The sequence below is a fragment of the Echiichthys vipera genome, assembly GCF_963691815.1.
Source record: "Echiichthys vipera genome assembly, chromosome: 1".
NCBI lineage: Eukaryota > Metazoa > Chordata > Actinopteri > Perciformes > Trachinidae > Echiichthys > Echiichthys vipera.
Window position 1 is genome coordinate 9492388 of NC_139826.1, and position 26279 is coordinate 9518666.

At 40.4% G+C, this 26279-nt stretch overlaps 1 protein-coding gene across 1 annotated transcript in view; it reads left to right on the forward strand.

Moving 5' to 3' along the window:
- Positions 1-26279, forward strand: part of cdh8 (cadherin 8) — a gene marked incomplete at both ends in the record, with an annotated part of 107384 nt that overhangs the window by 37069 nt on the left and 44036 nt on the right. The window contains one exon of the mRNA XM_083915280.1: positions 1725-2019. Within this exon, the coding sequence (XP_083771406.1) occupies positions 1725-2019 (295 nt within the window). The remainder of the gene's footprint in view (positions 1-1724; positions 2020-26279) is intronic.

The following is a 26279-nucleotide window of genomic DNA, read 5'->3' on the forward strand; positions in this document are numbered from 1 at the left end:
CTCTGTTTAGAGCCTTATGTAGGTGATCCCAGCCCAGACTGAACCTTTTTTCAGCATTTCGAGTACAGCCAATTTAAAAGTCACTTTGACCTTTATACAGGTCTGGAAAGAACACCTATTTCTACATTATTGTGCATCCCTTTTTACGGGGGTGACCTTAGAGTATTAGTGCCAAGTGAAGAAGTGGAGTCTAAGTTCCAAGCACACCAGGTATAAAATTGTCGATGGGTTGTCAAAAGTATGTATGATATATGGTAAATGTATCCAAAAAAATATGCAAGATAGAATAGTAAATTTGCAGCATGCAGCCATGTATGCCAAGCTGCAGGCCTACCACTACACACTAGAAGTCACGCATAGGATAAAACAATGACAGACCATCATTAATTTGAGCTCATTTAAAGAGTTTCTCAGTGTGCAGGATGTTGCGAGGCATTTGTGTTAATGAGCTACATCATTCATGTGAAATGATGGCACAATTAGGAAAACAAAAGTGCAAGGTGTGACAATTTAAGTGAATGTGCTTTGTCAGTGTCTGCAAACAACACCTCGGAGACAGTACATGCATAAAAGCCAGCTTATAAAAACATTGCAGGGGGTTTAGAGGTCGAGATTCTCACCGACAGATTTTTACCTTGCTATTCTGCACCCTAACCACGCTCCCACAGGAATCTCTGTTGAAACACTGTGGCAGGAAATGAAATTAAAGCTGCTGAATACAGATGTTTTGGTGCATGCCTGTGTGCTCAGGTGTGTGTGTTTTTTTGAGAAGTCTGCATATTGTCTAAAATACAAACGCAAAGAGCTGCCAGCCGTGTCACAACAAGCAATGCAACATTGCAGGATTTGTAACTGTTCTACTCAGTGCCTCTCTCCTCCCCTCTGAAAGTCACTCACCTTGGGGATCAAGAGGCTTATGTGAAAGGTGACTTAAAGTAAAATAAGGGCTCAGTCTGTTAATGTGAATAAGAGCAATGTTCTTTCCTTCCCTTTTGTTAAAGTCCTGGTGTTTCTCTTTATCTCTGACCTCTTTCGTCCCACACTGTTGTATCACCCTTTTTAACATACAGAAGGTTTTGCCTGTTCTTCAGTCCACAGATGTTTCAACAGCTTTATGTAGCAATGTCAGACTCATTAGTTATACTCAACCCATGCAATGAGTGGAAGCCAACCACTCAGCCTAACATGTAATGCAGCTTTAGTGAACTAATGAAACTGTAATTACAAAAATAATGAGAAACATGTAGTATCGTCCAGTAACTCAGGGTTAGTCATTTGTGAGCATGCATCATCATGTGCACAGTTTCTTATTTCATTTTTCATGGATTTTGATATTTTCCTGTTTTGTTATGGGGTGCACATTCAAAGCACTTCAAGCTTCTGTGAAATTCATACTGCAGGGAGCAATATCCCCCGCAATGTGTGTTTGTATGATGTATTTGCGATGTATAATGAGGAACAATGTAGGCTAAGGTCCATTTCCTGTGCTGCTCATAAAGTTATTGCCCCCAGAGGGCCTCATTTAGCAAAGTGTAGGCTATGTTGAGCCACGTTTAGTATCACTGCTACACTAGTTGCTGCAAAGCACAGTAACCAAGACTACACATTAGTCATTCCGTACACTTGTTTGCAGTCCCCCGCTCTGTTTCGAATGTAGGATCAAACTAAGGACTCTGTTCCACCTATTAACTTCTTTTATATTTTCCTCTCCCTTTTATTTGCAGCTACACACAGACTTGGATGTGGGTGGCAAGAACATCAAGTACGTCCTAGCTGGTGAGGGTGCAGGCACCATCTTCGCCATCAATGAATTAACGGGCGACATCCACGCCATGAAGAGGCTGGACCGTGAGGAGAAAGCCGAGTACACGCTAACAGCCCAGGTTGTTAATGCCGACACAGACGAGCCCTTGGAGCCGCCATCCGAGTTCATCATCAAAGTCCAGGACATTAACGACAATCCACCGCAATTCAACGAAGGCCCGTACCGAGCCTCTGTTCCTGAAATGTCAGCTGTTGGTGAGTTACAATAGACAGATTCCTTTTCTGTTCTGCACTGCACACAGCAGCCTAATCAGCATTTTCCAAGACAGCTGATATCTAATGGGCTATTGTATAAAATTAATAAGTACATAGGAACCAGAACTTCAGCCATACGGTAGCTGCAACTTGAACAAATGTTGCTAGTCAACACACACTTAGCTAATGCTATATGGTACATCTTCTAAGGCAGCAGTTCACAACTTTCTTGGCCTGAGGTACCTCCACTGTGCAGTCAGATGAAATAACATTCCACGCCATCAATTCCCTATGTATGTTCCAAATTTAAGAGATGATATTGTTATTTTTTTCATATAACTGAACTGTCAGTATTTAGGTTAATTTGGTCAGCCATCATACTACGACTACGTCTACTACTACTACTACTACTACTACTGCTACTACTACTTGTTTCGGCCATGTATCTATTACTTTTAGATAACTATTTCAACTGTTCATCCATTACTCTGAGCTAACTATTTAAACTTTTAGCCAACTATTTCAACCATTATCCATTACGTTAAGCTAACTATTTCAACAATTTATCCATTACATTTAGCTAACTATTTCAACTGTTTATCTGTTAATTAAAGTTAACAATTTCAACTGTTTATCCATTACTTTTAGACAACTTTTAGCTTTTTTTTTTAAGCAATTTATTTCTTTTAATTACCTGCTTGAACTAGGAACAGCTCAATAAACTCTTATAGCTGCAGTAGGAAAATAAGCACCCCAAAAAGTCAGAATTTGAAGCGTGTGAGACCTCTTCTTGCAGCTCTCCCTCTCCACTCTCTGTCCCGAGCCAATAGGAACGACCTCTGTCTTTCTGAAATGACCTGTGATTGGCACCGCCACAGGTTATATTGTTTAAAGACTGACAACAGAGCCAAGACGACGTGCAGAGGTTCTCTCTCAGAACACTTGAATTACAATATGATGAAAGATTATTATGCATTTTTGCCCATTATGGCCAAAAATAAACCGCCTAACTCAGGCTCATTATGATCACATTAAGGATACATTTATTTTTTTACTCAGCAATGTTTTGTTTCATGTAGACTATGTTTCCCTGCCAATATGTTGAAGTGGCTGAATATATTTTACCATTAAACTGCATTTGACTTTTACAAAACTTTGAACTGCGAAAACAACCCATACCATCACTTACAATGTTAGTTTATATCAAGAGATAGACATGCCCTGGGAACGGGGGGCACTGTTCTCCCTTGCTACTTTAACCAGTGTTGCTAACTCCTAAGTAAGGGAAGTAGCTATTGGCTGTCCTAAAAGTCGCCTAATTTGCATAATTGGCCAATTGCATGTAACCGTAATGGATGCTGTAGGAGAGAGGAGAATGTTATAGGAGAGACAAAAAGTTTAGAACCAAACTTTCTTCTGTTGATTCTTGGCCTTTTTTGCCATTAAAATAGGCCATCACTTCTCAAATGAACTTCATGACTTTAATGCTTTGTCTAGACCCACATTACACAAATAGATTTTGTCCTGTATTGTTAAATGTTAGAATATAACATTTAATCAAAAGACTGGCATGTGGGTGGAATTGCTAGCTCTACTATTTACATCCCTCTCTGTAAGAAAGGGTGGGATCAGTGGTGGCTATGTGCATGCGCGATTCATTTGCAGCCTGGACGCAGAGTGGTGTGTTGTCTCCTCTTTGCTTTGACTGCGGCTGGGACTGCTGAGTGAAGCAACTGTGAGACTGACCGACTGTGAGTGCTTTGGGACGGGGGAGGGGTTCTCAGCAGCACCTGTCTCCGAAACACATCAAATTTCTCCATAACACCAAAAAAAGGTGCTAGATTTGTCGTTAGTCACTAAATCACAAAAAAGTTCTCAAAGGGGATTTGGAAAGTCACCAGATTTACCGAAAAAGTCGCCAAGTTGGCAACACTGACTGTAAGTCCTTGGGTTGGGCTGGACAATAAACTGGACTGGACACCACACACCAGCACAGGTGGCAGGAAGACACAAAGGACCAACAGGCTCAAGAACTCCTTTGTCCCTCAGGCCATCATCCTCTACAACTCCTCACTCGGGGGAGAAGGAAATAAAGAGGACAGAAGGGAAGGAGTGGGAGCCACTCACTGTACAATTAATAATCTACTCTTACATAGCTGGACACTTATCTTCTTTTCTTTGAGCAATAATTTATCCACCACTTAAGTGCAATGATTTAATCTTACTGCTCATTTCTGTCATATACAGTCATACATATTTCATCTTAAACATTTCCTCTACATTGAACTCATCTGAATTCATTTTATGTGAATTTTATTTGACCTGTATTCATATCTCTATTTTATATATATTTAACTAAGAGTTTATTGCTTAGTGTTTATTGTTTTACTTTCTATATTTATTTAGCTAAGAGTTTATTGGTTATCTTAAACTGTTGTTTTTTTTTATACCTCCCTTGTGTTTTTGTAAGCTGCTTGAAACTCAATTTCCTTGTGGGTGTCATCCCAAAGGGATCAATAAAGAGAAGTCTAAGCAGTTTCACACACTCACATAAGTGCAACATGCACAGTAATGTAGTGTTAGATTTGATATACCATTTTAATCAAATCATAATTTCTACTTTCAGTTGAGCTACTCCAAAATCTTTCCAAGTATCCCCTGGCAACGGCCTGGGGTAAATCTACACCCGGTTGGGAATCACTGCTCCCTACAAAGTAGCCCACTCACAAAGAAGTCCAACAACCAAAATGCAACAACTAAAAATTAACTAGTTTTTTTTTTCAGCAAAGCAAGGTATGTCTCTGGCATGCTTAAAAAAGGCTGTGAGGCCTTATGATGTGGAGCATTTGGCAATTTTTTTTTTAAACATTTTAATGCATGCAGTCATTTATGTGGTATAAGCTGGTGATCACCGTGTTCAAAAAATTATGGAAAGGTTAAAAAAAAAAGTTAAGAATGCAGTGTTTCCCCTAAGATGGAGTTGTAGTGCACATGAAGAAAAAAAATGTGAGCCTGCTAAGCGCCCTGCCGGGAAGGGGTCTTTGGACCAGGGTACATACAGTGCTTTTGTGTTTTCATCAACATTAGTTCAAAATATTTTAAATGCATGAATGTCTGGTTATTATATTAAGTGACAATATGGGCAAAAAGGCCTATATTCAAATGTATTGCTTATTTTCTTACACCAAAACATATTAGTGATCAAATAAAGGTAAGGTGTCTTCAAGAATAAAACAATAATTTCCCTTTATGTTAACTTCAGATCACTGTTTGTCAGCAAACTGAATGCACTGGAATTGAAGATGAGTTGAAACTTGTAATGTGAAGGTCTGCAACATTCTGAAACCTGCCAGTTATGAGACGAAATGAGAGGGTGTATCATCTCCATGGCAACAGCTCTCTGTACTTTTGTCTAACTTCTTAGTGGGATATAATTTGTAGCATCATGAAATATAAATGAGGATAGAGATGTGAGAAACTTGCCACAGCTGCATATCTAACAGTGGTGAAAATACCGATTTATTTCCCTGATTCACTGTTTTGTTGTTGATTACTGCTGTTGTAAGAGTATCATCTGTTTAAGAGAATAGAAGACCAGAGAGAGAGTGACGTTGGATTCAGAATGAGCGTACATGCAGGTCGAAGCGGAGTTTTGTCTGAGTTAATGCTAGCAGAAAAGTTTAGACCAAGTGAATGTAAATTAGTGTGCACTGAGCTCATACACACCGCAGCTTCTCCAGACAAAGGGGGCTTCCTGTGTGCTATTTCCCCCCACTGCTGAGTGAACTAAAGGGGGTTAACTACGGCATGCGGGCAGGTTCCATCCCTGGAGACGAAGAAAATGTCTCCCCTGTGTTTCAAACTACGGTCGGAAAGCTAAAGCAGGAAGAGCTAACATGGCGCTCCCTCTCCATATTCATTCATTATAATAAATAATAATAATAAATCAATAAATAAATTATTAATATGTCTACAGCAGCGACGCACCTCCGCTCTGCTGAATGCATTTGGGGAAAACACTGGAATGTGCATATAATTTGTTGAAAAAAAGGAAAGGGACGTGGAGCAGAAACCACTTTGTTTTGTATCAGAGGCCTTTAGAATTCAACTGTTTTTTCTTCTCAACAAAGCAGGGTTAACAAACCTCAGTGTAGAAAAGCCTGTGCATGGATCATTTTTAATTCAAGCATTTTAGTATATTCATAGATAAAGCAGAAGGAGCCAAATAAAAGTATGAAGGGCTTGCTAAATGCTCACAAACTGTTAGCACCACACTGTCTCTTAACTAGTCAACACTGACTGATGCTAATTGCCACCAGCTACCTTTCTTCAATCCCCCACAAACCGGTACACAGACATCCGCAAACACTTTCTATTTTGCTGTATGCTAATGTATTCATATATTCACATTCTTATTCTGTCCATGCATTTAAATGACCACTGCATGATGATCACAATTCAAATGTGTTGCTCATTTACAACTGGCAAAAGCCTGCAAATGGATCAGTAAACTGGGTTTTTTTCCCCTTTAGGGCAGCCTTGTCACTGACCCCAGAGCAGCGGGAGTCTTGTAGAAAATGTTTCCATCAGTAGCAGGAAGGAGATCAGAGTGTGTCTTTATGCCTTTTTGACATTGGAGAGGTTCAGCGAGGGTGTGGAGGTCTGTTGTAGGGTGGTATGCACTTGTTATGATGTTTTCTCATCAAGCTTCCCCTTGTTACCTGTCACACAGCTGACATAACATGCTAGGGCAGATGGTGCTAGGTATGTATTCAAGTCTTTTTTGTAAATCCCATCTGTAGGTTGTAGACTTTACGTCAGTTATTTGAGGTGATTAAACGGCAGCTTCTCATGATCATGACTTGTATTAGCTGCTGCTGCTGCTGCTGCTGTTGCTGCTGCTGCAGTGGAAGCAAAAAGGAACAAAACACAGTGCAAAAGAATCCATGTAAACACAGAATAACAGTGAACTCCTCTTGTCTGAACTCTGTTACTTGATCCCTGCTGCTTATTGTTTTGGATCTCAGTTGAAATGTACTGTAGCCCTCCAAGGGTTTAGTCTGTGCAGTGCAGGGACAGCCATAGCGATGGGGTAGAGAGCAAAGTGGTAGTTGACAGCACTCTGTGATTTGCCAGTGGGAATAATGCATAAGAAATGGAAATCGGCATCTCTTTGTTGACTGTTGTTCCCTTTTGTCACTGCTGATTAATTAAACATTCACCAATGCTCAGTTGTTTGCTTGAAAGGCTTTTTCTTACTACGACTAGTTTTCCTCTTGTTAAGCTTTTATGTACTGCGGCATTATGGGAAGAATCTGACGCTCTGAACAAGCAAATAAAAAGTAATTCATCCCTCTCAGTTCATATTTATAAATCACCAGTTTCTTAAAAGTGGTGTTTCATCTTTATCCCATAGAAATGAGAATTTGTCCAGTGTGCTGTGCAGCTGGTAACTAATAATGTCCAGAGGAAAAAAATTGACAAAATTTACAATTGACGTCTGTGAAGTCTCCTGCATTTGAGCCAATATCCTCCAATAGGAGAAACTGGGAAGCATTACAGTGTAAGTACGGCATACGCTAAGAGGTGCAGCATTATGCCTGGTATAGAGTTCAGACAATGCTGAGTGGGCTGATACATTTCTGCCTGGCAAGAACCAACCTGCGTGAAATAATCAAAAATCTAATCCAGACCATAACAGGCTGGTTGTCATGAAGATGTTATCCACTTACAGAGCTTGTCAGTTCCACTCCAGACTTCATCAATGTCTTAGCTGCTCCTCGCTTATCAAGAGTGTGTCCACAGTGTATAAGGGAGACCAGGGACAAATATCAACACCCACATTTTATCTGTCAAGGACTAGATAGAAAAAACCCTCATTGAATGTCACCATCCCCCATAGGAAGTGGTCCCAACAGCCGGATGAGATATGTGACATGGGCCACTGAGGTCGCCATGTTTCCTGTGCGTGGAGGAGCATAGAGGTTAATGGGAAATGAAGGAGAAAGACCTTTTGTTCTTCCTTTAAAAGGGCCAGTCGGATAAGACGTGTGGCTTTCTGTGACTTTTCTCTGACTTTCATTTTCCTGAATGGCTGAGAATGGAGGTGACTACCGTTCCAATTGTTTAACTGATCGTCTTTCAAAGTACAGTGCGACAATGAGAGGAAGTGGAGAGCAAAGGTGGTGGTGGTGCTGGAGGAGAAACGGCCAGTCAGAATAGTTTGGTCTCATTAGTGTAAGGAGCCAGGAGTGCTCAGTTATGTGTTGTAAGGAGATATTTTGTGACCAGTGTGCTTGACTGTGCGTTCTTTTACGGTGCTGTCTGACAAGAGGAGAAAATCTCCAAAATGTCAACTTTTTAGTAACAAGGGAAAACAGCCATGTTCTTAAAAACTGCATTCATTGATTTTTTCGATCACTTTTTTGGGGACAGTCAAAACACAATGCAACACATAACTCATCAGCAGACACTTCATTTGGAGTTGTGTTTCTGCCCACCTGACGAATATAGGTCCAATCTATAAACAGCTACCTGCCATGACTGGAAATTAGGTTGTGGGCTAGAAACCCAAGACAATGGATGAATAGAAGCTAATGTGCAGTGGCCTCCAATATGCTGCAAATACAGAATGCTGCAAGTCCAACTTGTCGGTAATGTTGCAACTACGTACTTATATGCACTAGTGTTTCTGTATATTTATTTAGAGCGTTTGTTTCTCACTGCAACATGTGGCTTTAAAATGGTTGAGATCATTTGATTGTGTTTTCTTTAGTCGCATTCAGCTCTCATGCACTTCTGCCACCACAGGAAAAGGCTGGAGTGCAACCCTGTCTCCTAGAAATTAGGCATATACAGTACACTATTAATTTGTCTCCCAATTACACATAATCACTGCCCATTAAGTTAGCAGGGGGGTGTTTTTGAAGTTAATGTGTAAGGGGTAAAAAGCTCTTTGGTTAAGTTAGGAAAATATTGTGGTGTGTCGTCTTTCAAGTCACTGCTGACTACTACTACTAACCAGCCGATACGACGATGTCAGATGATGAAATTGGCGTTATCAGTTGCTTGTCACTACCATATATACTCTATATGAAGGCCGTTATCATCTCTTGCAATAGTAAGATGGATCATTCACCAGTATTGCTCTGAAACATAAACACACATTTTTATTGCCTAAACCTAACCTGACATTCGCACCATTACTGACACCAGTCTTTTTAAATCGAAGCTGAAGACACACTTTTTTAGATCGGCATTTAACTCTGACTAGGGTAGCTCTGTGTACTTATTTTTTCCTGTTTTTATACTTTATGCACTTTAGAGGGCATTTAACACCCTGCAGCACTAGTAGCACCTTTCTTGTGTTTTCCTGCAGCAATGTAGCACTTTCTTGTGTTTTTATGTATTGTTGTTATGTATTATTTTATTGCTTTGATGTAAAGCACTTTGGGTACCGTCTGGCTATTGTAAAGGGCTATTCAAATAACATTTGATTGATTGATTGATGTTGTTTTGTTGCCTAAACCTAATCTCATTGATTTATTGCCTAAACTTGCAAAGTAACGTCCGTTTTGTTTGAATTCACAATGTGACTCCAAGACTGTTAAAAAGTGACGCCAAGCGGTCTTAATGGCAACCGTTACCAGTAGTTAGTGGAACTGCAGAGTTGGATATCTGTCGGCCCATTTATATGAACAACGCTTTCCACATTTCAAATACTCATTTGATCCACTGTTTATATAAAGATATTAATTAGATTTGTTTTATGTTTTACAAATCCATGGGTTTTGTCATTTCCTCTGCTTCTAATCTTAAGGCAAGTAAAGGACCATGTGGTCTTTTCTTTTTATTGAAAGATAACAATTCAAATCAAATTAATATTTGATATACTCTACCTCTCCATATCTCTCCTATATTCTTAGTTTCATACATATTTTAATTAGATAATTATGTTTCGCTGGCACTTCAATTCAAAGTGAGCTTGTTGCTTATTTGTGAAAGCCTGCCCATGATTAGAATTCTAATTCATTTGCACGGATTGCACAGATCTCACAGGATTAGCAGATCCCGTTTTCCTGTTAATGGGGTCTTCGACTTTAAGGCCAGTACAAGCTGACAAATTCCCATGTTTGTCTGTCGACCATATGCTGGAATTATGAGGCTCTGCTACCCTTCTGCAGCTAACAAGGGGGTTGTGATGTAGTTGGAAATTACAAAGTCTGCTCAAAGTGATGCTCCAGGTAATTAGGAGGAGGTCGCAAGACCCTCCTCCCTGCGTTAAGGGGGGTGCCAATGACAATAATTGCTACACTGCGAAACAAACTTGCTGAAAGTTGTTTTGCCGGATGGTCCTCATGCAAAAGATGCCCCAGGAGTGTTAGGCTGCGAGTGTGCTTCGTTATCAGGGCAATTAATAAACTGATGCGTGGACAGATGGCCCATCTCTTCTTCGCATGTGCCGCTCTCTCTGAAACCCCAGCAAAATGAGTACCTGTATGGAAGCACGGATCCTCGCCAAATGTGTCACGATCTGCTGAATTGGAGCGCAGACATAAAATTGAAGTGACATTAATAGATTACCTGGAGTTGATTTGCATTTTCAGAGTTATTATGGGTGTGGGTAAGGGGACTAACAGGCACAGCCGTCTATGTAGAGCCTTAATGATGTTTCTGATTACACTCTCATCACCAACGGCAGCTGGGAAAATAAGTAAAGGCTTGTCATCACAGATTTGGACGATAAATGAGCAGACTTGATCAAGGGGAGACGTATGGAAATGAGCAAGATGCAGACCTTTATCAGAGCCGATTGTTTCATGCTTCCAACATACAGCAGAAAGTGCACTGTGAGCACAGACGATTTGATACACAGTTTTATAAGTGATATACTCATACATGATCCTGCATGCAGGATTACATTCTTAAATACTACTATATGTTTAATCAAAGCACGTGTCTCTGTTTGCCTATCTATATATCTATCTATTTATTTGATTTGTATCGCTCTTCACTTATTTTTCTACACATTGCCATATCTTTCAGATCAATACAGAGCAAGCTGAGCTATTTTCAGAGCATTTCATGCTCCACTTGGGCCAGATGTTCTATAAAAATCCCCTTTCTTGATATACCTAAAAATATTATTGTGCTATGCTGATCTTGCAGTAAATCTCGAACATATCAGGAGTCTGAATGTATCAAATACAGTTTAACCTGAACAAACCCAAGCAGTATTTCAGGGTCACAGCAACCCACATGATTGAAAGAAGCACATTCATAGTGCATCTTTTATCTACCATTTCTCTGTTGGGCTTTGAGCAGAAAACTCAAAGCAAGGGTGTTTGGGGTTTGTGTCTCTCTCTTCTCTGATCCTACACTCTGGTCTGCAGCTTGGCAGATGGGCTGAGTGGCAGGGGGCCCCTGGCCCTTTAACATAGTGGGCAGCTGGGCCAGTGCAGGGCCGGGGCAGATCTGATGAGCAGGCTCCTGGGCTGGGCATGGATGTGGCAGACCGGGGCTGTGGTGATTGTAGTAGGCGCCTTACAGGCTGAGCTGGGGTGAGAGGGGGTTAGAGCAGTGAACCCAGCCAAGGCGGTGACTCTCTCAGGTCTGCGATAACTGCCAGGCAGCGTGCATGCCAGCCTGCCCTTTACCACGGCCATGCTAAATGACAATAGCACAGGCCTCCGAGAGAACTTAACTGACATGTTAGAGTTTCTCTGTAAATAACCTACTGCTCCTATCCATCTCACTTAATTTGGCAACAGCATCTGCACTTGTGCATCTGTGTGTGTGTATGTTTCTGTCAGGGTTCCAACGGTCATGGAAATCCTGGAAAAGCCGTGAAATTTCCAAAGCAAATTTTTCAGGAATGGGAAAGCTATGGGCTTCTTAAAATCCTTGAATGTTTTGGAAAGGTCATGGATTTTTTTTTGTGTTGACTGGAATTAATTGTTACAGTAATCTTCTGTGGATAACCTTCCACATAATGTAACATACAATGATCCAGAATTTATCTTCTGATTTTGTTTCTGTTTTATCTACCATTACATATGTTTCTTCATCTTGTCTGTGTCCGTCTCTCTCCATGAAAGTCTCATTTTGTTTTTTCTTCTATTTCTGTCCTCCAAATGTCTGACACTGACTATAGTGACTTGTATCAGAGCAAAGTTTGTAATTAGAGAGGTGTTTTCACATTCCTCTCCTGAAGGAGGAGATGACTTAGATAAGATACATAACTTAGTTGCAGGTCACTAACGTTAGCTCCATTCGCTGGCAGCTTGGGCTCCATGTCTGTCCATCCAGCTGTGGGGCTCCATGAGTCACACCTGCCATACTGCAAGTCTGCGATCTGTCAAAAGGCTCTGCTGCCCCACTGCCTCCTGTCTGAAGCAGGCTTAAACATGTACTGTAGGTGTATTACTGATTGTCTCATATCTTTTTGCACACTTTGCTTTAAACCTTGGGCATGCTCGTCAACCTCAAGTATAAGCTACAACTCAGTTTTCGAAGAGTCTCAAGCTACCATGAATACTTGTTGGAGTACAAGCACAAGCAGCTCAGGGTTGGAAGAGGCCAGATGCAAAATTTCTCAATGAGGGAGAAACAGTAGATGCTTCCAGCTCCATATATGAGTTATTTTTACTTTCTAAATCATAGCAGTCTTTTTAAAATACTTTTGACATGTTTTTGGAGTGGGACCCTAAATATTGCTGGGCAAATGTACATTTAATCTGTCATGGCTCTGTTATGACCAATTTGTATTAGTAATTCGAGCCAATATGATTTACTTGTATGTAGAAAATTGTTATATTAGTTGTATGAAGGCTACATGTGTTATGTTGCTGCATTGTTTTACAGACATGCATACAGAAATTAGTTAAATATGCAGTAGGTAAAAGACAAAATGCCAGAAATTTAAATATAGTGAGAGCTCTTCCTACAGCTCTTCCGTCTCTGTCCTGAGCGAAAAGGAACACTCAGTCTCTATGGATTGACCTGTGATTGGCCAAAGTCTCTCATCACAGGCTAGATTTCCTAAAATGTGAAAACAGAGCCAAGAGGAGGTGCAGAAGTCTAGTTTTCTCTCAGAACACTTGAATTACAATATGATGATGATAAGATGATGATGAAAGATTATTATGGATTTTTTTTGCCCAACATGGCCAAAAATAAACTGCATAGCCCAGATTTAATAATCAAATGCATTAATTATACACTGTCAGAGCAATCAGTACTGCTTACCTCATGCTCGAAAGCCAGTGCCAGACATATGTTTGTAAAGATGTATTTATATATATTTTTAATATAAGACAATGTATTGACTGTGCCTATAGTTTAAAGTACTTGAAGAGAATATGAACAACTAGAGACTGAAACCGGTGACAGTATACATATAGGTTGTTAAAAATCATGGAACGTTTTGAAATTTTGTCCCTGAAAATGTCTGAGAACCCTGTCTTGTGTTTGTGGGTTGATTTCTAAGCTTGTTGTTATTTACATCTGTTTGTGTCTGTGATACTCGTCACCTGTCAATAACTCAGCAAGTCCTTTTTCTGTGTAAATCAATTCTTCTCCACGGCTGCTCTTCTCTGCTCGTCTGAATCTACACCCAGCAGCTGATAGAGTCATTGCTAATTCAGCATCTCTTTGTTTTGCATTTAGCAATCACATTACTTTATATGAGAAAAAAGGGAACATCAGATATTCCCTAGCTAACACATGTTCAGAAGAGAAAACAAAAACAAAAAAAAGAACTTGCACACTCACAGCTGCTCAATATCACATACATATGTGTATTACTAATTCATCAAATGTTATTTATTATCCAATGTACCATCTGAATTATGTATGTAACATCATCAGTCACTGGTCCAGATGCAGTAATATAAGCCCTTTGGAGCCTCCTGGGGCATTCTTTTGTTCCTAAAGCTTGCAAGCAGGCATATATGCACACACTGTACATGTTAATGCTTACGGGCAATCACACATGCACAAGTGCATTTAAGTGCACTAAAACACATACCTTCCCTGTGTTAGCATAAAGCCACTATGCAGTCGTAGAAATGCTGTTGTTCAGGTGTAATTTGTCCCTGCTCCCCTGTGTAGCCCGCAGAGATGCACTCTCTTTGTAACTCATTCCCTCTCTTCCTCTCATGCCCCCCCCCCATCTCTACTTCTCCCTCCCTTTTGCTCGCCATCGGTCTCTTTTGCAAAGCTAATGCTCTCTCACTCTTCCCTTGAGGGAGAACAAAAAGTAGCTGGCTTCTAGGTAATGAAACCCTTCAATGTGATCTGCATAAGATTGCCTCCCTTGCTGGCCTGGCTGCCTTGCCCCGATGAATAGCAAAAGACTCTCAATTAGACTAAGGACACAAAGCAGCTTTCTCCTCAGCCACAGTGTCGTTTCTCAAACAAAGTTATTTCCTTTTTTTTGCCATACCCATGAAGAAGAATGAGAAGAAAAATTGAAAGGAAGGAGGTAAATAACAAAAAAGTTCATGAAAGGGAAGGTAAATGACAGAGTTTGTCGTGTATCAGAGCAGATGTAAGCCGCTGTGTGCCTGTTTTGGTAATGATGCAGGCTCTCTCATGCAAATTTCGTACATAAGTAATGAAAAATTTTCCACGTATTTATTTTGTGTGTATTTCATATTTTTTTGCTGAAGAAAGCAACGCACTGTAAAGCTGCGTTTACACCTGGCCGCGACCGACGCAACTTCAAGATGTCACTTCAATTGCGTCAAACGTGCAAGATAAAATCATGGTCCACTTCCGGTCTGTCACTGTCTCGCGGTTGACGTCTGTTTGCCCTTTCATGAGATATGTCCATTTTTGTGCCGAACTTTTCATATGATACCCTGCGAACCTGTTGATGATATACCCTGAATGATGAGAAGGATGCTAATTGTAGGGGCTTCTCTCAAATGTCAACCTATGTGTTTTTGTGTGTCGCATTAAGTTAATGTGAACATGGTCATAATCAGTGGTGGTTACATGGTAACAGTGAAAGTTAGGACCCCTTGGTGGCATGTTTTATCAGTCTGGGAGTCACGTTGTGAATTAAAACAAAATGGATGTTACTTGGTTAGGTTCAGGCAACAAAACTATGTGGTTAGTGTTAGGAAAGTATTGTGCTTTGGGTTCAGAAAATTATGTAATGAAGGTTACTTAAAATGTGACATGAACTTGGGTCTCCCATGTACAAGTGCGTGTCTGATCCATCCACCACCCAAACTTTTCTCCATCATACAACATCGCAGTTAAGCAATATAGAGCAACACTGACGGCTAATCCAGTTTACCATTAAAATAGATTACTACCAAGGAAACTAAAAGGTATAGTAGGGCAATACCGCCTCCTATATATGGTAATAATAAGCAACTGATAATTCCCATCACCAGGTTGACAAATGAAACAATGAAACAAATGTTAAGAATTAAATTGGCTGAATGAAAAAATGTCATAAGGCAGTAGTGTTAGGAAGTGTGCAGAATTAACATCTGAAAAGACCTTTCTTTTTTCAAAAACGGCTAACATGTCACGTCCTAGGTTGCTGATTAATTAAGTAATTGTAATGAAAGTTTTAGCATCCTTGAAATGCATGTAACACTCATATTTCGCTGTCATACTTTCACACACTGCTGATCATTGCATCAAGGTCAGTTAATCAATCTGAGAGTGAAAACAAGGACACAGCATCCTCCCTTCAGCAGTACTGTAGGGGAGGAGAGGGACTGATCCTCGTTCAGTGTCATCTGAAAACACTGTAATGCCTCCTGATGGCCACGAGTGGGCAGATCCCTTTACTGAAAGAAAGTGCATGAATTAATGAATATTGGAGGTTTGAGTTACTTTCTGAAAACACTTCCAAATGTGGACAGTCTCGCAGTCGGATTTAAATCGGATTGGATTTAAGGTGGACTTGTGCAAGCTAGCATTATTGTAACTAAAGAAAATCAATCAGCAACTAATATATTAATTAGCTTTAAAAAAACAACATCAACATAATTGTATCATTTAAGGATGTCCTTCTGTCCTTTGCAAGTTGTGTTTGTTTTGTTCAAGCAACAGTCCAAAACACATTTTTAAAGATGTCACATTGTGTTTTATTAAATTTTAATAGGCAATTTTGACTATTTTCTTAGATTTTAAAGGCCAGTTGATTAAAGGATCATTTAAGAGAATAAACAGATCCATCAATGATGGAAATAATGTAACCATCATGGCTTGCTGATGGGCTAAGCCTTTGTTAACTTGACACTAATTTCAATCTGAGCGCTTCTGATCAGCCATTGAATTAAGGCAGTAACAGAGACAGCAAAATTATAACGTCATTCTTGGAAAGGAATATTTATATCCCTATACAGCTGGGGACTTGCTAGAGGGAGGAGACAGAGAACACTGGATCTCACAAATCTAAAAATGCAACTCAACAGCCTTTTGTTACACCCACTTGCCTGGTAAATGCCCACCTCCTTTGAACCGGACACTCCCCATAATGCAGGCCTTCTGTTAAAAACAAAAATTGTAGTCTCCAAAAATGTTTTTCTTAGGCTTGACAAAACTCCTCCAGAGCCACAGAAGACATTATTCAACTGTTTTCCCCAAGTTTAAGTAAAACTTCAGAGCAGCCCCACTGTTACTGGAGTGCTACTCAATTGATACTGTGATCCATCTGTCAAAAAGCACATATTTTGTGTGCAGTGACCAAAGCTAATACCTATAGTCAGCTTCTATTCAGAGCCCTTCTGATGCTGCGTTGGAGGCAAGAATGACTGCAACTGTAAAGGTAAGTAGAGCAGAGCAGAAAAAAACAGATAATTTCATATTTGAACTGTTTTGTTTGTGTAGTGTAAATTAAACATTTTATACTTTTGTTTCAAAGCCTCTAACCAGCAAAAACAATCAGTAACACATAGCTGGATAACCAGTGCTGATCTACAGCCGCCAGCCTTCAACCTGTGACCCCAAGCACACCCCCACCACACAGTATAACATGACCATGAGTATTTTATTGCTTTATACAATATACAACATTTCACGGCCAGTTTTATTAAAGTTGCACATATTTTTATTACAAAAATATTGCTATGCCCTGGTATTTTTATGACACGTAGAAAACATCTCCATTGGAGATCTGTTTGCTGACATTCCTGATCCAAAAAACAACCATATAGGTCGTCTTTGCAAGCACATTACTATGACCATTGATTGTACATCATCACCAGTAGGTTTCTGAAAATTCATTGTGAAGCTCAATGTGTACTCTGGCCATCGCCACCTTGGCAGTGCCTGCCTCTGCCTGCTTCCAACTGATCCAAAAATGGGCACAAAGGTGGCGTGTGGATTGAGTTGAGGCAGACTGAATGAAGACTACTTCCTCCTGTCACAGAACCAACCTGTCCACACCCTTAATTATGCAAAACTTTAAACCTTTAATATCACATAAATGGGTGAGTTATATGAAAATGAATCCCTGTACAGTTGAATGAAATGGGAAGTTAGCTATTTACATGTTTATTTCTGCTGTGAAGTTGGACACTTTCATGATGGCTTCATTTTTGATTACCCGAGGTTGCCACTTGATTCTGACCAATATAGTTAGTTGAGGCAGTATAAAGAGTGACAAAAGGTGTTTTTCCATTAGGCTCGAATACCCGTAATGAGGCGGGTCTAAGTCACCGAAACTCCCTTAATTTGCATATGAGTCACTCAAGCGGCCGTTTGACCGGCTTTTTTTTTTACCCAGAGTGAAGCTGATTGGATGTAACTCCAAGATGGGATGTGACGTGTAGTAGTACAGATGCCACAACAAAGTAAAGTTAACACTTTTATCCAATGGTGTAAAATGCATGGCAGAAATTAACTGTGCATGCGCATCTTTGCACTGGCTTGTTCAAATGAGTGCTGCAGCGGCCGGCTACATGTCCCCCCTCTTTCTCTCTCTCTCTCTCTATCTCTGTCTGTCTGTCTCTGTCTCTGTCTCTGTCTCTGTCTCTGTCTCTGTCTCTATTTCTCTCTCTCACTCTCCCTCTCTCTCTCTCCCTCTCTCCCTCTCTCTCCCATTTACACATGCACACACACACACACACACACACACACACACACACACACACACACACACACACACACACACACACACACACACACTGTACTGCAAGCAGGATGATAGATTGCCTGTTCACACACACACACACACAGCACCTCAGATCTTTGAGGTGGAGATTTTTTTTTTATGTTACTTGTGCATAAGTTGAATCATACGGCCACTCTTAAATCTAACTGCAAGTATTGTAGAGAGAATGCCGCGCCGCTGTAACACTGATCAGCTGGTAATCGGCGATCGAAACCCATTCAGAGTGATACTTCACCTCCAGAGTCTCATAAATCCTTCTAGGGCCTTTTTTTGTAATGGAAACACGGCGAGTGAACGCCCATTTGAGAGGGCGTGGCCTGCCACTTTCTGAGCAGCCACATTTTACCCTGCATTGAGGAGGTTGGCGTGGTGTATGGGTCATAGAAACACAAAGTTTCACCACTGTCTGTGTATCCTGTGAAACCAAAAGTCACCAAACATTGACTTATTTAAACCTAGGTAACATACTTAATTCACATCCTTAACGTACTGCCCACTAGTCATATGTGTCATTTTGGGAGTCAATGGCAAACAACCTATTGTGTCATTTGGAAATAGATGTGATGAAGCTCGGCTGAAAACAGTAATTTTCTCATTCACTCAGCCATACATTTACTTACTAATTATCTCGGCAGATGACACACTGAGCTGGGATCATTCACTGCAGTTGCTGTACGTGTTGTGTTTACAATGTTAGACAGGACTTCTTTTATGTTGTTGTTGTTGATGTTTCTTCATTTTTTTATGCTTGCACAACACAGCTAATCTAATTATATCTATAATCATTAGTTATTTACTTCTGGAGGAATTAATATCTGATCATTAAGACATAACACATTTTACAAACTTCATACAATTTTTTTATCTTTCAATGACACAAAAGTTCCATAGTCATCTAACTTCCCTGTGTGTATGTCTGTGCGGTGTCCTTATCAGATGTGTTATATATAAGCCACAAGTGACAAGGGACTGTTTGAAGTCACGCTGATGAGTGGGAGGTCCTCTCTGCAATGCCACTATAACAGGCGGAATGAGGAAGTTCTCCAGTTCGCACCTCCGACTTGGCAAAAGCTTACTCATATCTGCTAAAATGCCAGGATGCATTCTCATACACATACTTCAGTGCACAGCCATGACTCACCTATTAATTATTTAAAAAGAGAGTTGTGGATATTTAATGTTGTGTTGTCGAGCCATTTTTCAGTGCTCTTTTCCCGCTCTGCATTCATCCCTCTTTGCTCCTCTGCGTCTTCCTCCTGCTGTATCTTGTACTGGGTGGTACATCATCTCCGCTTACTCTTTGCTTTATTCAAAAGAAGCAAGTACTTTTGCTCTGTGGCTCTGCAACAAAAGTAAAAATCAATGTGTGTGTTGGAGGCCTGCGCTCCCTTTTTTCATGCTTCAGGTGATTTTACAGGATTGAGCTGGAAGAACAGGATACCCTGTACTCCCATCCCTCTATGTCTGCATTATTAATTGTCTGAGGTACCAGCCATAGCTATTTGGACCCTGCAGGCACCCAGCACTCAGTACCTAAAAGTAAAATTAGAACTTACTTTCCATTGAAAGACATAATAACACTATTTAAAGTTTCATTTTGCTCCCACAAAATTATTGATTTAACTGCAAGAAAAAAAAAAGACATTAAATCATTTTGGGCATATGAACTCCAGGCAATGTCAGGAGAATCAGGTGCAAACATTGTCCGCAGTTGCCATTTCACACATATCGCACACAGCAGGAGGTTCTCAATATCAGATGTGTTTTCACTTATTAGAAATTCTCAGTTTGATTTAGGTGGGGGTATGCGCTGGGTAAAGCGTGCCTAGGCAGGACTCTGTCGTCTTTTCAGTTTGAAATTTTGTTGGTGCCTCCGCGTAAATGTTTGTTTATTTTCAGTTTGGAGAGCACATGTTAGAAATCGACACCCACTGGCTTGCTGTGAATTATCTGCAAAATGAGCTGCTCCATTCACACATGATGGACGCAATTGGACATTACACTGTCTTTGTACTAGGGAACAGACAGGGTAAAGTCTGTTTAGGCTCAGCAAACATCTATATTTATTTTGTGTGTGTGTGTGTGTGTGTGTGTGTGTGTGTGTGTGTGTGTGTGTGTGTGTGTGTGTGTGTGTGTGTGTGTCTGTGTGTGTGTGTGTGTGTGTGTGTGTGTGTGTGTGTGTGTGTGTGTGTGTGTGTGTGTGTGTGTGTGTTTATGTGTGTGAGTACATCTTCAAGTGGCTGCAGGCAAGATTCATGTGCAAAGCTGTGGCTGATAGTAGAGGGGGATTGGTCAATGCAACATAAATAGGCGTGGAAAACATTCATCAAGGTGGCAGAGATTTGAGACTGGAGAGGCCCATCCAATCACTGGCAGAGAATAAAGGGAAGAGGCGTAAAAGTCCGTACAGCAAGGTCATTTGAAAAAGAAGCTGATAAGACGAAAGGATCAAATCTCCAGTACGGGTGAGGCTCTTGATGTCTGTCCCCATTAAGTAAAGCCCTCGCCTGGCTCGCACAGTCACTGCCTCGCCTCAGCTGTCTGATACAATGAAGAGAAAGCAGAAAAAAGAAGACTAGTCTGCTGTACTGTGTTGTCACTGCTTTTATTTTGTCATCAAACTGTATAGCCCGGCTCGTAATTTTATTTTTTTTAACCGTTCCTTTTTTTCCCCTTTAAATGTTCAGTTTTTGTCCTATTTTACAGCAGAGCGATGTCACATTCAGGTTATTGTTTTTTTTACCCTCCTGTCCTGCTCTCACGCAGGCGGCTGATTTGTGGCATCACACAGCTTTCTTCTGCTCTGGCTGTTTGTGTGTTGCAGCATCGGCAGCTGTATTGCTCTCAACGCTGCACTATGGATTTAGTCAGTTTGTGGTTTTACCACAGTCACAGTCTGGACTCCACACACACACACACACACACACACAAAGCCACACGCACACACAGTCAATCCTTCAGCAGGTTTACTATGTCACACTGGGGGCTGCTGTGTAATTGGGTGAATCTGCTCTCCAGCACGCTACAGAGATAGCCCTTTAAAATTTCACTTCACTTCTGGGAGTGTAAACAAACCTTGGGATTACTAGGGGTGTAAATCCACATTCCACCATGTCTGTCGCTCTCCTCTCATTCTTCTCCCTGTTTTTCTGTTGGCCACCCTAGAGTTTAGGGGCAGGTAATGTGTTTGCTCAGTATTTGTGCAGCTGTATCTCTTGCTGTGTTTCATGACTGTCAGCATGTTAACAAGTGCATCAACGTGTGTCAGTCCTCCATCCCGGATATGTGTGCATGTGTGTGTCGGTAGGTGTGCCCCGATTTGGGTGTGTATTTTAGCATGTCTGTCGTGTGGACACTTTATGTGGCGGCATGCAGCTTTCTGTCTGTGTGTTCCCTGTGATGGATTGCTTGTCAGACAGTAGCATAGCACGGCTCACACCGGCTGACGAAGACATTAAGTCACCAGTCACGTAGACGTAGTACGTTTCAACATTCCTCTGGGAAAACGCTTTAACCCTTCTCACTCCAGGACGGCTGTCAGATGACAGAGTGTATTACTTAGAAGGTGCTCGGTGCTAAAACACACAGTATGGCTGGATTCAGTAGAGTTCAGTGTCTTAATGCAGTTGTGCGGGAGGTGCAGGACCTCTGTCACCTTGCTCTTAGATTGGCCTATTGCTGGAGTTATGGGCTGCAGACTGCATGCCACCGCTGTCGTTAAAGGGCTTGATGTTTTTGTTTGGTTTTTTTTACCTCTGCAAGCTGTAAGAATAGAAAATATGTAACTGAATGAGCATATCTTGTTGCACTGCAACAGCCTTGGGGAGTCTTTGCTGAGGGAGAGATGACAACGCTCCCCTCCAACTCTGTCCTTTGTTTTTCATGCAACGTCATTCTCAGTGCTGCTGCTGCCCTCAGAATATGAAAATAGCACACTCTGAAAAAATGTGAATGTTCATACTAGCGCAGAGGGAAAATGTAGTCATTCTGTTAGCTGAAAGTATCATCTATAAACATAATAGTTTTCATTTTCGCAGATGCAAGTTGTAATGCATTGGTGTATGTTAAAATGTACTTAACAAGCTTCTATTCATTTTAATTTAAATGTATTGCTTTTTCCAGTATAGCTTGACACTAAAAAAAAACTTCTCTGCTTCATCAATACGTTGTTTTTGTGGTTAGATAATGACAATGCAACATACTAACTTATTTAATCCAATTCAAGTATTTCTGAATTCTCATGGGAACGTGAATTCACATTTTTTTAACTAAGCCCTTCTGACTCCCAACCAGTTATAAGAGGCTAGACAAAAGTACAAAAGATCTCGTTTCACTTTTACATTTTTCTATCCATCATTACACAACTACAAAATCGGAAGAATTGTATTGATCTGACAAATGCAAAAAATATAATTTAGAGTTGTACTCCATAAGGATTAAGATACCTTGTTTCTAGTGGTCTCTTTGATGGTAAGATGTAATTAAAGGCAAGTGTGTTCTTTCAGAGCCCTTGATCTTGGTCACATTCACGGCCGCTATGTTTGTTGACCTTTTTTTTTTTGGTCAATTTGTAAACTTTATTGAAACACATTCACCTTTCTACTTCCGGTCCGTCCCCTATATGTTACCCTCTTAAACTCATACACACACATGTTCCTATTACCCCTTTGTCCTTACTACAAGCCTGACTCAGAAGTTGGAACTTCTCGACTTCCAAGTACAAGTGAATGCAGCATAACCATTAGGCGAGTGGAACGTCGCCACAGAGGGTATGTCGCCACAGATACACTCACAATCACCATTGTTTTATAGATAGTAACTTCAAAGACAATTAAATAGATGTCAATTTTATAAAGTATGTTTAAATAATTGGATGCAATTTTCCTATTTTCTCCTAGTTTTTTATGGAAAATTGAACTGGTATGTGCAACACTTTTAATTAGTTCTCAAGTAATAACTGTGGGATATAAGCTTCTAACGCATAGTTTTATTGTGAATTGTTGACTGTACTAACTTTTATTGTTTTTGTTAGTGTCTAAAAGTGAAGTTATGATCAGCATCTGTTTCATTAAATTAATCATCACTCACATAAATATTAATTCATTGTAAATTGTCCACTAAAATACTGCATGTTCTCAGTGCCTGAATCCTTAACCAGGAATACCCCTGCCTCATGAACAACAAGGTTAGGTAATAAACAGATGTGCCAGTTCATCTGGTATGCTACAGTAGCACCCTGCTCGCAGACGGCAAGTTGAAATGGCTCTGACCAGTTGTGGTATAACTGACAGCATGAATTAACATTAGATGTTGATAGGAAATTAATTCATGATGGCAGATTTAAGTAATAGCCATTCCAATATGACTCAGTCTGTTAATCAATTAGACTCTTTATTAGTTCCTGATGTGGTAAGCATTAATGTATCGCTAAGTTCTTCATGAGTTATACATTCACTCATGATGATCTGTGCATTGGTTATTAGTGGATGCATATTGGTGCATCAATATTGTAAAGTGTTACCAAAATATCTCTTTCTTGATTTCCAATAATGTAGTAGTGTTCTTCCCCCATCTTGAATGGGAAAGGCTTCTCCCCTGTCTGCACAGTGCTGTCTGTCATATGAAGCTGGTTGAGATATATTTTGTTATTTTTCCCCCGCTGATGGATGATTTCAACTGACAACGTTCTCTGCCAATTTGAAGCTTGAGCTCAATAGTTCATCAGGCAAGCTACACAGTTTGTAGTTGAACAATGATACTCAAATAGGAATTCCTAACTACTAATTTCCAGTTTTTGCTGCCCTGGCTCCACAGTGGTGGAAAGAGCTCCCCACTGACATCAGGACAGAAGAAACCCTACAGTGCTTATGTTGCTAACTGAAAACTCACCTGTTCAGAACAAGACCCCACCCAAGTGCCAATAACTGCAGTTCTCTGAGTGTCCACTAAGAGTAGTTTGCACAACAGAGCAGTTTCTCATTGACCCTCATGTTAAACAGGCCGTTTTCACAGCATAATTAAACCCATTTAAGGCCTGGTACGAAAATATTAATTACAGTTATATTATTATAAAATAATTAGGGGCCTCTTGAGTGACAGCTAGCCGCTGGCTCTCACTTCTCCTCAGAGGTATACATTAGCCAGATGAATGCATCTCCCTCCACCAACGTCACATCATCACCCTTTTTTGGTAATAGGAAATTAGTCAAAGTCTGACAAGATGGAGACTGTTGTAGGCAAGTACGATTGGATCAAGTTGAGAGAATGGACCTCGACGGGTATGCTTCATCCATTTTTTTATACAGTCTACACTGTCTGGCACTGCATCTTTGCCCATGAAATATTTATTAAAATAAAAATAAATAGATGAAAAACACATTTCTCTAATATTCTCATATTCTAAAATGCATAAATTAAAGCAGGTTGGCCCATTTGTTGAAATGTATTTTGTCTTCATGGTTGAATGCACTTATTGTAAGTCACTTTGGATAAATGCATCAGATAGATAAAGGTAATGTAATTCCCTCCTTGTTCACGTATGAAAGTAGGCCTATATATTTAAAAATGGGACATTTCATTATTTTAGTCTAGTTGTGTTATTCCACGATGCACAGTGGCTCTGCGTACAGAAATATCCAAGCACACATGCACACTGGGAGTTGTCTACTGTTGGCCGCTGAGCAGCTCAGCTGGAACAGTACTGGGCTACACGCCTCGTTAAGGGCATTTTGGCAACTGTGTTTACATAAGTAATTCATTTCTGGTATTAAGTAATAACTTTGATCTCTGGTTTACCACTCTCAGGAGCTGGTGCTGATGTAGTGTGGCAAAAATATTACCCGCAAGTTAATTTCCTACCACAGTTCTGCATTATGCTGAAACTTTTTTTTGTCTTTTTTCCCTCTTTTTTTTTTAGTATTAAGGGAACATTATTCACATTAAACACTCTTGCCCCTGTGGCAGAGTTCTCAAATTAAGCAACATTTTGTTCATTTACCCATGATAAAGTTGTTCATTAGACAATATACTTTGCCTTATTCTTTGTTATTACCTCACCACTGTGAATGCCTTGGGAGCAATTAAACATGTGAAGTGCCCAATTTCCCTCCTCGAATTCCAGTCCTGAACTCTATCTGCGCGTTGCACACATTTCCTATGAACTAATTAAAGTGAATCAATGACACAAGCCTTTAAAATGGTGGTATATGTCAGTGGAGAACAAAGGACCCTCTTAATTATTTTGTTACTGCTACTCCTGTAAACGGCTTGTCAAGGCAGCGGACTCAGTAGCCGACTCCTTGAAATAGGGATGTCATGAACACACACAGACACATATTGTCCAGACAGACACAAACATAGAGAAGCACACAAACACACACACACACACACACACACACACACACACACACACACACACACACACACATACACACACTACTGTCCCCAGTTTCTCTGTGACAGCTCCCTGTATGTCTTCTAAAAGACTAGTAATTGTGCTACAACAATGATAATGTAAGTGCTTAAGTGTGACGGTCCCCTTACTCTTCAAAAGTGCAGCGTCCCTTATCTATCATTGGCTCTTGGGAACAATGTCTTGGATGCTGACAACCATATCTTATTGTCAAGATATGTTTTCCTGTTTTAAGCCCTCTTCTGGCCCATGTTGTGTTTGGCCAATTTTGAAAAGTGTGTTACAGCCTGATACAAACACATATTTCCTGATCTTTTCAGCCTCTGCAGGGTGTTCCTTATTCATTTGTCCTGTTCCTTAGCTGCTTCCTGCAGCCCTGCTGAAATACGCACTTCAGCATGAGTATGCATTAGTCCTGTTATAAAGACTAATGGGCTGAAAGAGACCATGTTTTTATTTCCTGCCTTACAATTATTCGTTGTGCCTCCATGTAATCCAAAAATACTTTCATCTTCATGTATATATATATATAAAAACAGCATGGAGAGCCACCACTTTTAGCCACATCCTGAGCTATACATCATGTGAGTGTTGGTGCAAATGGTGACAAATGAAGGGGTGGGAGGTTTGAGGCTGCATCGGAAAATTAGAAAAGGTTCTCACATGCCAATTGTTTATGAGCATGATTATTTGTTTAAGGGTTTCCCT